Genomic DNA, 13,392 nt, shown 5'->3' on the forward strand with positions numbered 1-13,392 from the left:
TCTCTCAGTGAGTGACTCTGGGTAATGGTGTGACTGTCTCTCAGTGAGTGACTCTGGGTAATGGTGTGAGTGTCTCTCAGTGAGTGACTCTGGGTAATGGTGTGACTGTCTCTCAGTGAGTGACTCTGGGTAATGGTGTGAGTGTCTCTCAGTGAGTGACTCTGGGTAATGGTGTGACTGTCTCTCAGTGAGTGACTCTGGGTAATGGTGGTGAGTGTCTCTCAGTGAGTGACTCTGGGTAATGGTGTGAGTGTCTCTCAGTGAGGAACTCTGGGTAATGGTGGTGAGTGTCTCTCAGTGAGGAACTCTGGGTAATGGTGTGACTGTCTCTCAGTGAGTGTCTCTCAGTGAGGAACTCTGGGTAATGGTGTGAGTGTCTCTCAGTGAGGAACTCTGGGTAATGGTGTGACTGTCTCTCAGTGAGTGTCTCTCAGTGAGGAACTCTGGGTAATGGTGTGAGTGTCTCTCAGTGAGTGTCTCTCAGTGAGTGACTCTGGGTAATGGTGTGACTGTCTCTCAGTGAGTGTCCTCTCAGTGAGTGACTCTGGTAAATGGTGTGAATGTCTCTCAGTGAGTGACTCTGGTAATGGTGTGACTGTCTCTCAGTGAGTGTCTCTCAGTGAGGACTCTGGGTAATGGTGTGAGTGTCTCTCAGTGAGGAACTCTGGTAATGGTGTGAGTGTCTCTCAGTGAGTGACTCTGGGTAATGGTGTGACTGTCTCTCAGTGAGTGACTCTGGGTAATGGTGTGACTGTCTCTCAGTGAGTGTCTCTCCAGTGAGTGACTCTGGGTAATGGGGTGACTGTCTCTCAGTGAGTGACTCTGGGTAATGGGGTGAGTGTCTCTCAGTGAGTGTCTCTCAGTGAGTGACTCTGGGTAATGGTGTGACTGTCTCTCAGTGAGTGACTCTGGGTAATGGTGTGACTGTCTCTCAGTGAGTGTCTCTCAGTGAGTGGACTCTGGGTAATGGTGTGGACTGTCTCTCAGTGAGTGACTCTGGGTAATGGTGTGACTGTCTCTCAGTGAGTGACTCTGGGTAATGGTGTGGACTGTCTCTCAGTGAGGGACTCTGGGTAATGGTGTGAGTGTCTCTCAGTGAGTGTCTCTGGGTAATGGTGTGACTGTCTCTCAGTGAGTGACTCTGGGTAATGGTGTGGACTGTCTCTCCAGTGAGTGTCTCTCAGTGAGTGACTCTGGGTAATGGTGTGACTGTCTCTCAGTGGAGGGACTCTGGGTAATGGTGTGAGTGTCTCTCAGTGAGTGTCTCTGGGGTATGGTGTGACTGTCTCTCAGTGAGTGACTCTGGGTAATGGTGTGACTGTCTCTCAGTGAGTGTCTCTCAGTGAGTGACTCTGGGTAATGGTGGTGACTGTTCCTCTCAGTGAGTGTCTCTCAGTGAGGGACTCTGGTAATGGTGTGAGTGTCTCTCAGTGAGTGTCTCTCAGTGAGGAACTCTGGATAATGGTGTGAGTGTCTCTCAGTGAGTGTCTCTGGGTAATGGTGTGAGTGTCTCTCAGTGAGTGTCTCTCAGTGAGTGTCTCTCAGTGAGTGACTCTGGGTAATGGTGTGACTGTCTCTCAGTGAGTGTCTCTCAGTGAGGGACTCTGGGTAATGGTGTGACCGTCTCTCAGTGAGTGTCTCTCAGTGAGGGACTCTGGGTAATGGTGTGACTGTCTCTCAGTGAGTGACTCTGGGTAATGGTGTGACTGTCTCTCAGTGAGTGACTCTGGGTAATGGTGTGACTGTCTCTCAGTGAGTGACTCTGGGTAATGGTGTGAGTGTCTCTCAGTGAGGAACTCTGGGTAATGGTGTGACTGTCTCTCAGTGAGTGTCTCTCAGTGAGTGACTCTGGGTAATGGTGTGAGTGTCTCTCAGTGAGTGTCTCTCAGTGAGTGACTCTGGGTAATGGTGTGAGTGTCTCTCAGTGAGTGTCTCTCAGTGGGAACTCTGGGTAATGGGGTGAGTGTCTCTCAGTGAGGAACTCTGGGTAATGGTGTGACTGTCTCCCAGTGAGTGTCTCTCAGTGAGGAACTCTGGGTATGGTGTGAGTGTCTCTCAGTGAGGAACCCTGGGTAATGGTGTGACTGTCTCTCAGTGAGTGTCTCTGGGTAATGGTGTGAGTGTCTCTCAGTGAGTGTCCTCTCAGTGAGGAACTCTGGGTAATGGGGTGAGTGTCTCTCAGTGAGGAACTCTGGGTAATGGTGTGACTGTCTCTCAGTGAGTGTCTCTCAGTGGAGGAACTCTGGGTAATGGTGTGAGTGTCTCTCAGTGAGTGTCTCTCAGTGAGGGACTCTGGGTAATGGTGTGAGTGTCTCTCAGTGAGGAACTCTGGGTAATGGTGTGAGTGTCTCTCAGTGAGTGACTCTGGGTAATGGTGTGACTGTCTCTCAGTGAGTGACTCTGGGTAATGGTGTGAGTGTCTCTCAGTGAGTGACTCTGGGTAATGGTGTGACTGTCTCTCAGTGAGTGACTCTGGGGTAATGGTGTGAGTGTCTCTCAGTGAGTGACTCTGGGTAATGGTGTGACTGTCTCTCAGTGAGTGACTCTGGGTAATGGTGTGAGTGTCTCTCAGTGAGTGACTCTGGGTAATGGTGTGAGTGTCTCTCAGTGAGGAACTCTGGGTAATGGTGTGAGTGTCTCTCAGTGAGGAACTCTGGGTAATGGTGTGACTGTCTCTCAGTGAGTGTCTCTCAGTGAGGAACTCTGGGTAATGGTGTGAGTGTCTCTCAGTGAGGAACTCTGGTAATGGTGTGACTGTCTCTCAGTGAGTGTCTCTCAGTGAGGAACTCTGGGTAATGGTGTGAGTGTCTCTCAGTGAGTGTCTCTCAGTGAGTGACTCTGGTAATGGTGTGACTGTCTCTCAGTGAGTGTCTCTCAGTGAGTGACTCTGGGGTAATGGTGTGAATGTCTCTCAGTGAGTGACTCTGGGTAATGGTGTGACTGTCTCTCAGTGAGTGTCTCTGGGTAATGGTGTGAGTGTCTCTCAGTGAGGAACTCTGGGTAATGGTGTGAGTGTCTCTCAGTGAGTGACTCTGGGTAATGGTGTGAGTGTCTCTCAGTGAGTGACTCTGGGTAATGGTGTGAGTGTCTCTCAGTGAGGAACTCTGGGTAATGGTGTGAGTGTCTCTCAGTGAGTGTCTCTCAGTGAGTGACTCTGGGTAATGGTGTGACTGTCTCTCAGTGAGTGACTCTGGGTAATGGTGTGACTGTCTCTCAGTGAGTGTCTCTCAGTGAGTGACTCTGGTAATGGGGTGACTGTCTCTCAGTGAGTGACTCTGGGTAATGGGGTGAGTGTCTCCTCAGTGAGTGTCTCTCAGTGAGTGACTCTGGGTAATGGTGTGACTGTCTCTCAGTGAGTGACTCTGGGTAATGGTGTGACTGTCTCTCAGTGAGTGTCTCTCAGTGAGTGACTCTGGTAATGGTGTGACTGTCTCTCAGTGAGTGACTCTGGGTAATGGTGTGACTGTCTCTCAGTGAGTGACTCTGGGTAATGGTGTGACTGTCTCTCAGTGAGGGACTCTGGGTAATGGTGTGAGTGTCTCTCAGTGAGTGTCTCTGGGTAATGGTGTGACTGTCTCTCAGTGAGTGACTCTGGGTAATGGTGTGACTGTCTCTCAGTGAGTGTCTCTCAGTGAGTGACTCTGGGTAATGGTGTGACTGTCTCTCAGTGAGTGTCTCTCAGTGAGGGACTCTGGGTAATGGTGTGAGTGTCTCTCAGTGAGTGTCTCTCAGTGAGGAACTCTGGATAATGGTGTGAGTGTCTCTCAGTGAGTGTCTCTCAGTGAGTGACTCTGGGTAATGGTGTGAGTGTCTCTCAGTGAGTGTCTCTCAGTGAGTGACTCTGGGTAATGGTGTGAGTGTCTCTCAGTGAGTGTCTCTCAGTGAGTGTCTCTGGGTAATGGTGTGAGTGTCTCTCAGTGAGTGTCTCTCAGTGAGTGTCTCTCAGTGAGTGACTCTGGGTAATGGTGTGACTGTCTCTCAGTGAGTGTCTCTCAGTGAGGGACTCTGGGTAATGGTGTGACTGTCTCTCAGTGAGTGTCTCTCAGTGAGGGACTCTGGGTAATGGTGTGACTGTCTCTCAGTGAGTGACTCTGGGTAATGGTGTGACTGTCTCTCAGTGAGTGACTCTGGGTAATGGTGTGACTGTCTCTCAGTGAGTGACTCTGGGTAATGGTGTGAGTGTCTCTCAGTGAGGAACTCTGGGTAATGGTGTGACTGTCTCTCAGTGAGTGTCTCTCAGTGAGTGACTCTGGGTAATGGTGTGAGTGTCTCTCAGTGAGTGTCTCTCAGTGAGTGACTCTGGGTAATGGTGTGAGTGTCTCTCAGTGAGTGTCTCTCAGTGAGTGACTCTGGGTAATGGGGTGAGTGTCTCTCAGTGAGGAACTCTGGGTAATGGGGTGAGTGTCTCTCAGTGAGGAACTCTGGGTAATGGTGTGACTGTCTCCCAGTGAGTGTCTCTCAGTGAGGAACTCTGGGTAATGGTGTGAGTGTCTCTCAGTGAGGAACTCTGGGTAATGGTGTGACTGTCTCTCAGTGAGTGTCTCTGGGTAATGGTGTGAGTGTCTCTCAGTGAGTGTCTCTCAGTGAGGAACTCTGGGTAATGGGGTGAGTGTCTCTCAGTGAGGAACTCTGGGTAATGGTTGTGACTGTCTCTCAGTGAGTGTCTCTCAGTGAGGAACTCTGGGTAATGGTGTGAGTGTCTCTCAGTGAGGAACTCTGGGTAATGGTGTGAGTGTCTCTCAGTGAGGAACTCTGGGTAATGGTGTGAGTGTCTCTCAGTGAGGAACTCTGGGTAATGGTGTGAGTGTCTCTCAGTGAGTGACTCTGGGTAATGGTGTGACTGTCTCTCAGTGAGTGTCTCTCAGTGAGTGTCTCTCAGTGAGGAACTCTGGGTAATGGTGTGAGTGTCTCTCAGTGAGTGACTCTGGGTAATGGTGTGAGTGTCTCTCAGTGAGGAACTCTGGGTAATGGTGTGAGTGTCTCTCAGTGAGTGTCTCTCAGTGAGTGTCTCTCAGTGAGTGACTCTGGGTAATGGTGTGAGTGTCTCTCAGTGAGTGTCTCTCAGTGAGGAACTCTGGGTAATGGTGAGTCTCAGACTGTGCGTCGCTCACAGTGTCCGGCCCCGCCCACATTCCTGCCTCCCGCTACTTGCAGTCTCCTCCCACAAGTGTCCGTGTCTCCGCCCCATTCCCGCCTGTGCCCCGCCCCTGTTCCCCGGTGCCTCCTCCCCGGGCTGTGAGTGGCTCCCCCGGCCCGTGTGGCTCAGTGCTGTCTCCGCTCTGCCCCAGGCTGATGGCGCTAGTCGGTAACTCGGGGCCCCCACAGTCCGCCTGACTCTCCCGCCCTCCCTCCGTACTCCAGGCCGCGGCCCGGGCCTAGCCTTGCTGTGGGACTCCCCGGGGCCATGTCTAACCAGGGATCCCGGCGGAACGGGCCGGTGAAGCTGCGACTGACCGGTGAGTAGGCCCGATACCCCTGCGTGGGGCAGAAGGCTCAGGGTGGGAGGGATCACAACAACAAGTTGGGCCCGGTGCTTCCCAGCATTCCGTGCGTTTGTCATGAGTTCCGGGGGCAAGTAGGGTAATATTCACCCCAGCTACTTCCTGCCGTTAGTTACCCCTCAGGCCTAACCTGCATGTTCCATTGAGCCCAGGGGCCCCTCTGGCTTGGCCTGGAGCTGAGCAATTGCCCTTTGAGGCAGGATTACTTGCCCTAGGTGGGGGTAACTAGTTGGTTTGGGGCCCTGGGTGCTTCTGGGGTCACACCCTGTGCTTATTGGGGTCCTGCCCAGGCTGTGAGTGCGCCCCCTAATTACAGGGCAATAACGAGACCTAATTAATAGAGTTTATATGAGTCTGGCGCTTGTACCCCTGTATGGGGCAGTTAGCTCATGTATGTGCCTGATTCCTGCGCCACTTGCCCCTGTATAGGGGGTACTTATTAGAGGGAAGAAGTCACTTGTGTAGGCTTGTGGGGGCGCCAGGAACCCTAAAATAAACCCCAAATGCCCAACCCCTCCCCTATCGGCCAGGCCTGGGGGCTGCAACCATCTTCCTTCAAGGCTTCGCAATCCCCTTTCTGGGCTAATGTGCATTTGGGGCAACTAGGATTGCTGCTCTTTGGATTCTGCCCCTGCTCAAGGTACCAACATGGCTCCTCAGCCCCAATGTGTCTGAGTTGCATCTCGATTGTGAAATAAGTTTTAGTCCTTTAATGGCATTTTACTGTATTTTGCGTGAAATCTGGAGTGGTCATTGGGGTATGTAATGGATCTGCCCTGGGCACTGCCACCCTTGGCTACTGGAACTCTGGCTGGACCTTATTTGCCCTTTAACTCATCTTTGAAGAGGATGCTGGGATTTGTAGTTCTTTAACAGCTGGTTGCCTAGGCATTCAAAAAGCAGTATTACTAAGTCCTTACCATATGGGCCCCCCTTTCCTCACTGACTACAGGGGGGCTGGTATTAAAAGCAATCATGGGTACCCACTCTAACCATAGGAAATGCCCACAATGGCTTGGCATGCAGAGATTTACAGTGGCATCCATGGTAGTGAGTATTGGCCTTGTCTGGCATTGTCCTTTAATTGTGAACCCTGTTGTTCGGGTTGCCTTTTGCTCACACTGAATGCTGGGAGATGTAGTTTCACAATATGTGGGCCTCTGGCCTAGGTGCCCTGCATTGTCAGTACAAGTGCAGCTGAGTGTGAGAGAGTACATGGAATATGAATCATGGTTTCTTATGGAGTCATTCACACTGGCAGTTTCCTTCTGAGCATTTATACAGAAACCATAGAGTTGTGCCCATAGGCAGACATACAGATACCATAGAGTTGTGCCCATAGGCAGACATACAGAAGCCATAGAATTGTGCCTATAGGCAGACATACAGAAGCCATAGAGTTGTGCCTATAGGCAGACATACAGATACCATAGAGTTGTGCCCATAGGCAGACATACAGATGCCATAGAGTTGTGCCTATAGGCAGACATACAGATACCATAGAGTTGTGCCCATAGGCAGACATACAGATACCATAGAGTTGTGCCCATAGGCAGACATACAGAAGCCATAGAGTTGTGCCCATAGGCAGACATACAGATGCCATAGAGTTGTGCCTATAGGCAAACATACAGAAGCCATAGAGTTGTGCCCATAGGCCCATGTCCCCCTGACAGACCGGCGTAGCCCCAGGTTTCCCCCCTGACAGACCGGCGTAGCCCCAGGTTTCGCCCCTGACAGACCGGCGTAGCCCCAGGTTTCGCCCCTGACAGACCGGCGTAGCCCCAGGTTTCGCCCCTGACAGACCGGCGTAGCCCCAGGTTTCCCCCCTGACAGACCGGCGTAGCCCCAGGTTTCGCCCCTGACAGACCGGCGTAGCCCCAGGTTTCGCCCCTGACAGACCGGCGTAGCCCCAGGTTTCCCCCCTGACAGACCGGCGTAGCCCCAGGTTTCCCCCCTGACAGACCGGCGTAGCCCCAGGTTTCCCCCCTGACAGACCGGCGTAGCCCCAGGTTTCCCCCCTGACAGACCGGCGTAGCCCCAGGTTTCGCCCCTGACAGACCGGCGTAGCCCCAGGTTTCCCCCCTGACAGACCGGCGTAGCCCCAGGTTTCCCCCCTGACAGACCGGCGTAGCCCCAGGTTTCGCCCCTGACAGACCGGCGTAGCCCCAGGTTTCCCCCCTGACAGACCGGCGTAGCCCCAGGTTTCCCCCCTGACAGACCGGCGTAGCCCCAGGTTTCCCCCCTGACAGACCGGCGTAGCCCCCAGGTTTCCCCCCTGACAGACCGGCGTAGCCCCAGGTTTCCCCCCTGACAGACCGGCGTAGCCCCAGGTTTCCCCCCTGACAGACCGGCGTAGCCCCAGGTTTCCCCCCTGACAGACCGGCGTAGCCCCAGGTTTCCCCCCTGACAGACCGGCGTTATAAAGTCATTATGGCTGGGAATGTCAATGCTATAAATGCAGTGATGACCTGCTTTGTCAGCGTGTTCCTCTGGGCCGGTCCCAGCTGCAGATTCCATGGCCAGGTACCGGGATGTGCATGTTGTTCTGACCCATTATGGTACTGTGTAAGGCCAGGTACCGGGATGTGCATGTTGTTCTGACCCATTATGGTACTGTGTAAGGCCAGGTACCGGGATGTGCATGTTGTTCTGACCCATTATGGTACTGTGTAAGGCCAGGTACCGGGGTGTGCATGTTGTTCTGACCCATTATGGTACTGTGTAAGGCCAGGTACCGGGGTGTGCATGTTGTTCTGACCCATTATGGTACTGTGTAAGGCCAGGTACCGGGATGTGCATGTTGTTCTGACCCATTATGGTACTGTGTAAGGCCAGGTACCGGGGTGTGCATGTGTTCTGACCCATTATGGTACTGTGTAAGGCCAGGTACCGGGGTGTGCATGTTGTTCTGACCCATTATGGTACTGTGTAAGGCCAGGTACCGGGGTGTGCATGTTGTTCTGACCCATTATGGTACTGTGTAAGGCCAGGTACCGGGGTGTGCATGTTGTTCTGACCCATTATGGTACTGTGTAAGGCCAGGTACCGGGATGTGCATGTTGTTCTGACCCATTATGGTACTGTGTAAGGCCAGGTACCGGGATGTGCATGTTGTTCTGACCCATTATGGTACTGTGTAAGGCCAGGTACCGGGATGTGCATGTTGTTCTGACCCATTATGGTACTGTGTAAGGCCAGGTACCGGGATGTGCATGTTGTTCTGACCCATTATGGTACTGTGTAAGGCCAGGTACCGGGATGTGCATGTTGTTCTGACCCATTATGGTACTGTGTAAGGCCAGGTACCGGGATGTGCATGTTGTTCTGACCCATTATGGTACTGTGTAAGGCCAGGTACCGGGATGTGCATGTTGTTCTGACCCATTATGGTACTGTGTAAGGCCAGGTACCGGGATGTGCATGTTGTTCTGACCCATTATGGTACTGTGTAAGGCCAGGTACCGGGGTGTGCATGTTGTTCTGACCCATTATGGTACTGTGTAAGGCCAGGTACCGGGGTGTGCATGTTGTTCTGACCCATTATGGTACTGTGTAAGGCCAGGTAACGCGGGGTGTGCATGTTGTTCTGACCCCATTATGGTACTGTGTAAGGCCAGGTACCGGGGTGTGCATGTTGTTCTGACCCATTATGGTACTGTGTAAGGCCAGGTACCGGGATGTGCATGTTGTTCTGACCCATTATGGTACTGTGTAAGGCCAGGTACCGGGATGTGCATGTTGTTCTGACCCATTATGGTACTGTGTAAGGCCAGGTACCGGGATGTTGCAATGTTGTTTCTGACCCATTATGGTACTGTGTAAGGCCAGGTTACCGGGATGTGCATGTTGTTCTGACCCATTATGGTACTGTTGTAAGGCCAGGTACCGGGATGTGCATGTTGTTCTGACCCCATTATGGTACTGTTGTAAGGCCAGGGTACCGGGATGTGCATGTTGTTCTGACCCATTATGGTACTGTGTAAGGCCAGGTACCGGGGTGTGCATGTTGTTCTGACCCATTATGGTACTGTGTAAGGCCAGGTACCGGGGTGTGCATGTTGTTCTGACCCATTATGGTACTGTGTAAGGCTACTCCCATGGCTGAGCAATGCTAATTAGTAGCAGACAGGGAAATGAGGGCAGTGGGTCACTGGTGCCTATAAATGCTTTGGATTGTTCCTGTAAGAGGAAGTGCCCGACCCGTATATGTGCCACACACTGCCGTACAGCCTGGCATACAGGATGGCTGAGAGTACCGGGCTGTGCCCGTATATGTGCCACACACTGCCGTACAGCCTGGCATACAGGATGGCTGAGAGTACCGGGCTGTGCCCGTATATGTGCCACACACTGCCGTACAGCCTGGCATACAGGATGGCTGAGAGTACCGGGCTGTGCCCGTATATGTGCCACACACTGCCGTACAGCCTGGCATACAGGATGGCTGAGAGTACCGGGCTGTGCCCGTATATGTGCCACACACTGCCGTACAGCCTGGCATACAGGATGGCTGAGAGTACCGGGCTGTGCCCGTATATGTGCCACACACTGCCGTACAGCCTGGCATACAGGATGGCTGAGAGTACCGGGCTGTGCCGTATATGTGCCACACACTGCCGTACAGCCTGGCATACAGGATGGCTGAGAGTACCGGGCTGTGCCCGTATATGTGCCACACACTGCCGTACAGCCTGGCATACAGGATGGCTGAGAGTACCGGGCTGTGCCGTATATGTGCCACACACTGCCGTACAGCCTGGCATACAGGATGGCTGAGAGTACCGGGCTGTGCCCGTATATGTGCCACACCACTGCCGTACAGCCTGACATACAGGATGGCTGAGAGTACCGGGCTGTGCCCGTATATGTGCCACACACTGCCGTACAGCCTGGCATACAGGATGGCTGAGAGTACCGGGCTCTTCCCGTATATGTGCCACACACTGCCGTACAGCCTGGCATACAGGATGGCTGAGAGTACCGGGCCGTGCCCGTATATGTGCCACACACTGCCGTACAGCCTGGCATACAGGATGGCTGAGAGTACCGGGCTTTGCCCGTATATGTGCCACACACTGCTGTACAGCCTGGCATACAGGATGGCTGAGAGTACCGGGCTGTGCCCGTATATGTGCCACACACTGCTGTACAGCCTGGCATACAGGATGGCTGAGAGTACCGGGCTGTTCCCGTATATGTGCCACACACTGCCGTACAGCCTGGCATACAGGATGGCTGAGAGTACCGGGCCGTGCCCGTATCTGTGCCACACACTGCCGTACAGCCTGGCATACAGGATGGCTGAGAGTACCGGGCCGTGCCCGTATATGTGCCACACACTGCTGTACAGCCTGGCATACAGGATGGCTGAGAGTACCGGGCCGTGCCCGTATAAGTGCCACACTGCCGTACAGCCTGGCATACAGGATGGCTGAGAGTACCGGGCTGTGCCCGTATCTGTGCCAGTTATATAACCAAGCGGGTCAGAGTTCTATGTTGTGTAGAAAAATTTGCCGACAGGTTTCCCAGGCGCTGGGTGGCGTGCTGGTTCTGGGTGCTGCTGGGTGGCGCGCTGTTTCTGGGTGCTGCTGGGTGCCAGTCTCCCAAGAGGCTCTGTTCTGGAAATACCTGTTGTGGGGCTGCGGGCCGAGCAGCCGGAAGCAAAGGAGAAGTTAAACACAGTTTGTTTTGGATCCCTCGTCGCACAATAATCTCTTTCTGTCTGTGCCTCATTGTATTCTGCCTGCTAAGCGCCACTTTCAGCTGCTGCCAGCCAATCTGCTCACAGAACCCTACCTGCTAAGCGCCACTTTTAGCTGCTGCCAGCCAATCCGCTCACAGAACCCTACCTGCTAAGCGCCACTTTCAGCTGCTGCCAGCCAATCCGCTCACAGAACCCGGACCCCCCATTTTCCAGCGTCAGGGTGCCCCAGAATGCAGGGCAAGGGGACCTTTCCCTCTATTACCCTCCTCCCATTGTCATTTAATTCCTGCTGGTGAGAGGCGGGTTTACAGTGGCTTAAAGTGTATCTGCTGGTTTGTGGGCAAAGGCGGCACAATATGGGCATAGAGTTAGCACAGGTTCCACACACAGTGCCAGTGGCACCACAAGTACAAATTACATCTGGCACAGAAAGGGGGCACTTAATGATTGTGCTGGTGTAATAACAGCCCTGGCACGGTTACTGTAACCGGCGTCACTGACCCCTGCAGAATTGTCAGTGCCCCATGGTTTATTCATGCCGGCGGCTATTGAGTGCAACTGATCCGGCTGCGTGTGTTTCACATTACCCGTCTTGTTGGCAGAGGGGTCAGGGAAATCTTGTACCCAGGAGATGTTACACACGCACGCTCCCCAGCATACTCGCCTCCCACATGTTCCTAAGTGTCAGCCGGGCCCTGCTGCGCTCCATTGGCCAGGTGTCAGGGATGTGCTCTGCGCTGCTTCTCATTGCTTGTGGGTGTTGTACTAGCCCTGGCACAAAGCTAACTGTACGCTAGCCCTGGCACAAAGCTAACTGTACGCTAGCCCTGGCACAAAGCTAACTGTATGCTAGCCCTGGCACAAAGCTAACTGTACCTGGCCAAAGCTAACTGTACGCTAGCCCTGGCACAAAGCTAACTGTACGCTAGCCCTGGCACAAAGCTAACTGTACGCTAGCCCTGGCACAAAGCTAACTGTACGCTAGCCCTGGCACAAAGCTAACTGTACGCTAGCCCTGGCACAAGCTAACTGTTACGCTAGCCCTGGCACCAAAGCTAACTGTACGCTAGCCCTGGCACAAAGCTAACTGTACGCTAGCCCTGGCACAAAGCTAACTGTACGCTAGCCCTGGCACAAAGCTAACTGTACGCTAGCCCTGGCACAAAGCTAACTGTACGCTAGCCTGGCACAAAGCTAACTGTACGCTAGCCCTGGCACAAAGCTAACTGTACGCTAGCCCTGGCACAAAGCTAACTGTACGCTAGCCCTGGCACAAAGCTAACTGTACGCTAGCCCTGGCACAAAGCTAACTGTACGCTAGCCTGGCACAAAGCTAACTGTACGCTAGCCCTGGCACAAAGCTAACTGTACGCTAGCCCTGGCACAAGCTAACTGTACGCTAGCCCTGGCACAAAGCTAACTGTACGCTAGCCCTGGCACAAAGCTAACTGTACGCTAGCCCTGGCACAAAGCTAACTGTACGCTAGCCCTGGCACAAAAGCTAACTGTACGCTAGCCCTGGCACAAAGCTAACTGTAACGCTAGCCCTGGCACAAAGCTAACTGTACGCTAGCCCTGGCACAAAGCTAACTGTACGCTAGCCCTGGCACAAAGCTAACTGTACAAAGCTAACTGTACGCTAGCCTGGCACAAAGCTAACTGTACGCTAGCGCCTGGCACAAAGCTAACTGTACGCTAGCCCCTGGCACAAAGCTAACTGTACGCTAGCCCTGGCACAAAGCTAACTGTACGCTAGCCCTGGCACAAAGCTAACTGTACGCTAGCCCTGGCACAAAGCTAACTGTACGCTAGCCCCGCCCCCCTGGCACAAAGCTACTGTACGCTAGCCTGGCACAAAGCTAACTGTACGCTAGCCCTGGCACAAAGCTAACTGTACGCTAGCCCTGGCACAAAGCTAACTGTACGCTAGCCCTGGCACAAAGCTGTCTGTACGCTAGCCCTGGCACAAAGCTGTCTGTACGCTAGCCCTGGCACAAAGCTGTCTGTACGCTAGCCCTGGCACAAAGCTGTCTGTACGCTAGCCCTGGCACAAAGCTGTCTGTACGCTAGCCCTGGCACAAAGCTGTCTGTACGCTAGCCCTGGCACAAAGCTGTCTGTACGCTAGCCCTGGCACAAAGCTGTCTGTACGCTAGCCCTGGCACAAAGCTGTCTGTGGCACAAAT

At 53.4% G+C, this 13,392-nt stretch overlaps 1 protein-coding gene across 2 annotated transcripts in view; it reads left to right on the top strand.

Annotated features, from left to right (window-relative positions):
• The first annotated feature begins 5,164 nt into the window (after positions 1 to 5,164).
• smurf2 (SMAD specific E3 ubiquitin protein ligase 2) overlaps positions 5,165 to 13,392 on the top strand; it is a 44,523-nt gene continuing 36,295 nt past the window's right edge. For both annotated transcript variants that reach the window (XM_031894671.1, XM_031894670.1), the window contains exon 1: positions 5,165 to 5,456. In XM_031894671.1, the coding sequence (XP_031750531.1) occupies positions 5,405 to 5,456 (52 nt within the window). In that variant the 5' untranslated portion in view covers positions 5,165 to 5,404. The remainder of the gene's footprint in view (positions 5,457 to 13,392) is intronic.

The sequence above is a fragment of the Xenopus tropicalis genome, chromosome 10, assembly GCF_000004195.4.
Source record: "Xenopus tropicalis strain Nigerian chromosome 10, UCB_Xtro_10.0, whole genome shotgun sequence".
Taxonomy (NCBI): Eukaryota; Metazoa; Chordata; class Amphibia; order Anura; family Pipidae; genus Xenopus; species Xenopus tropicalis.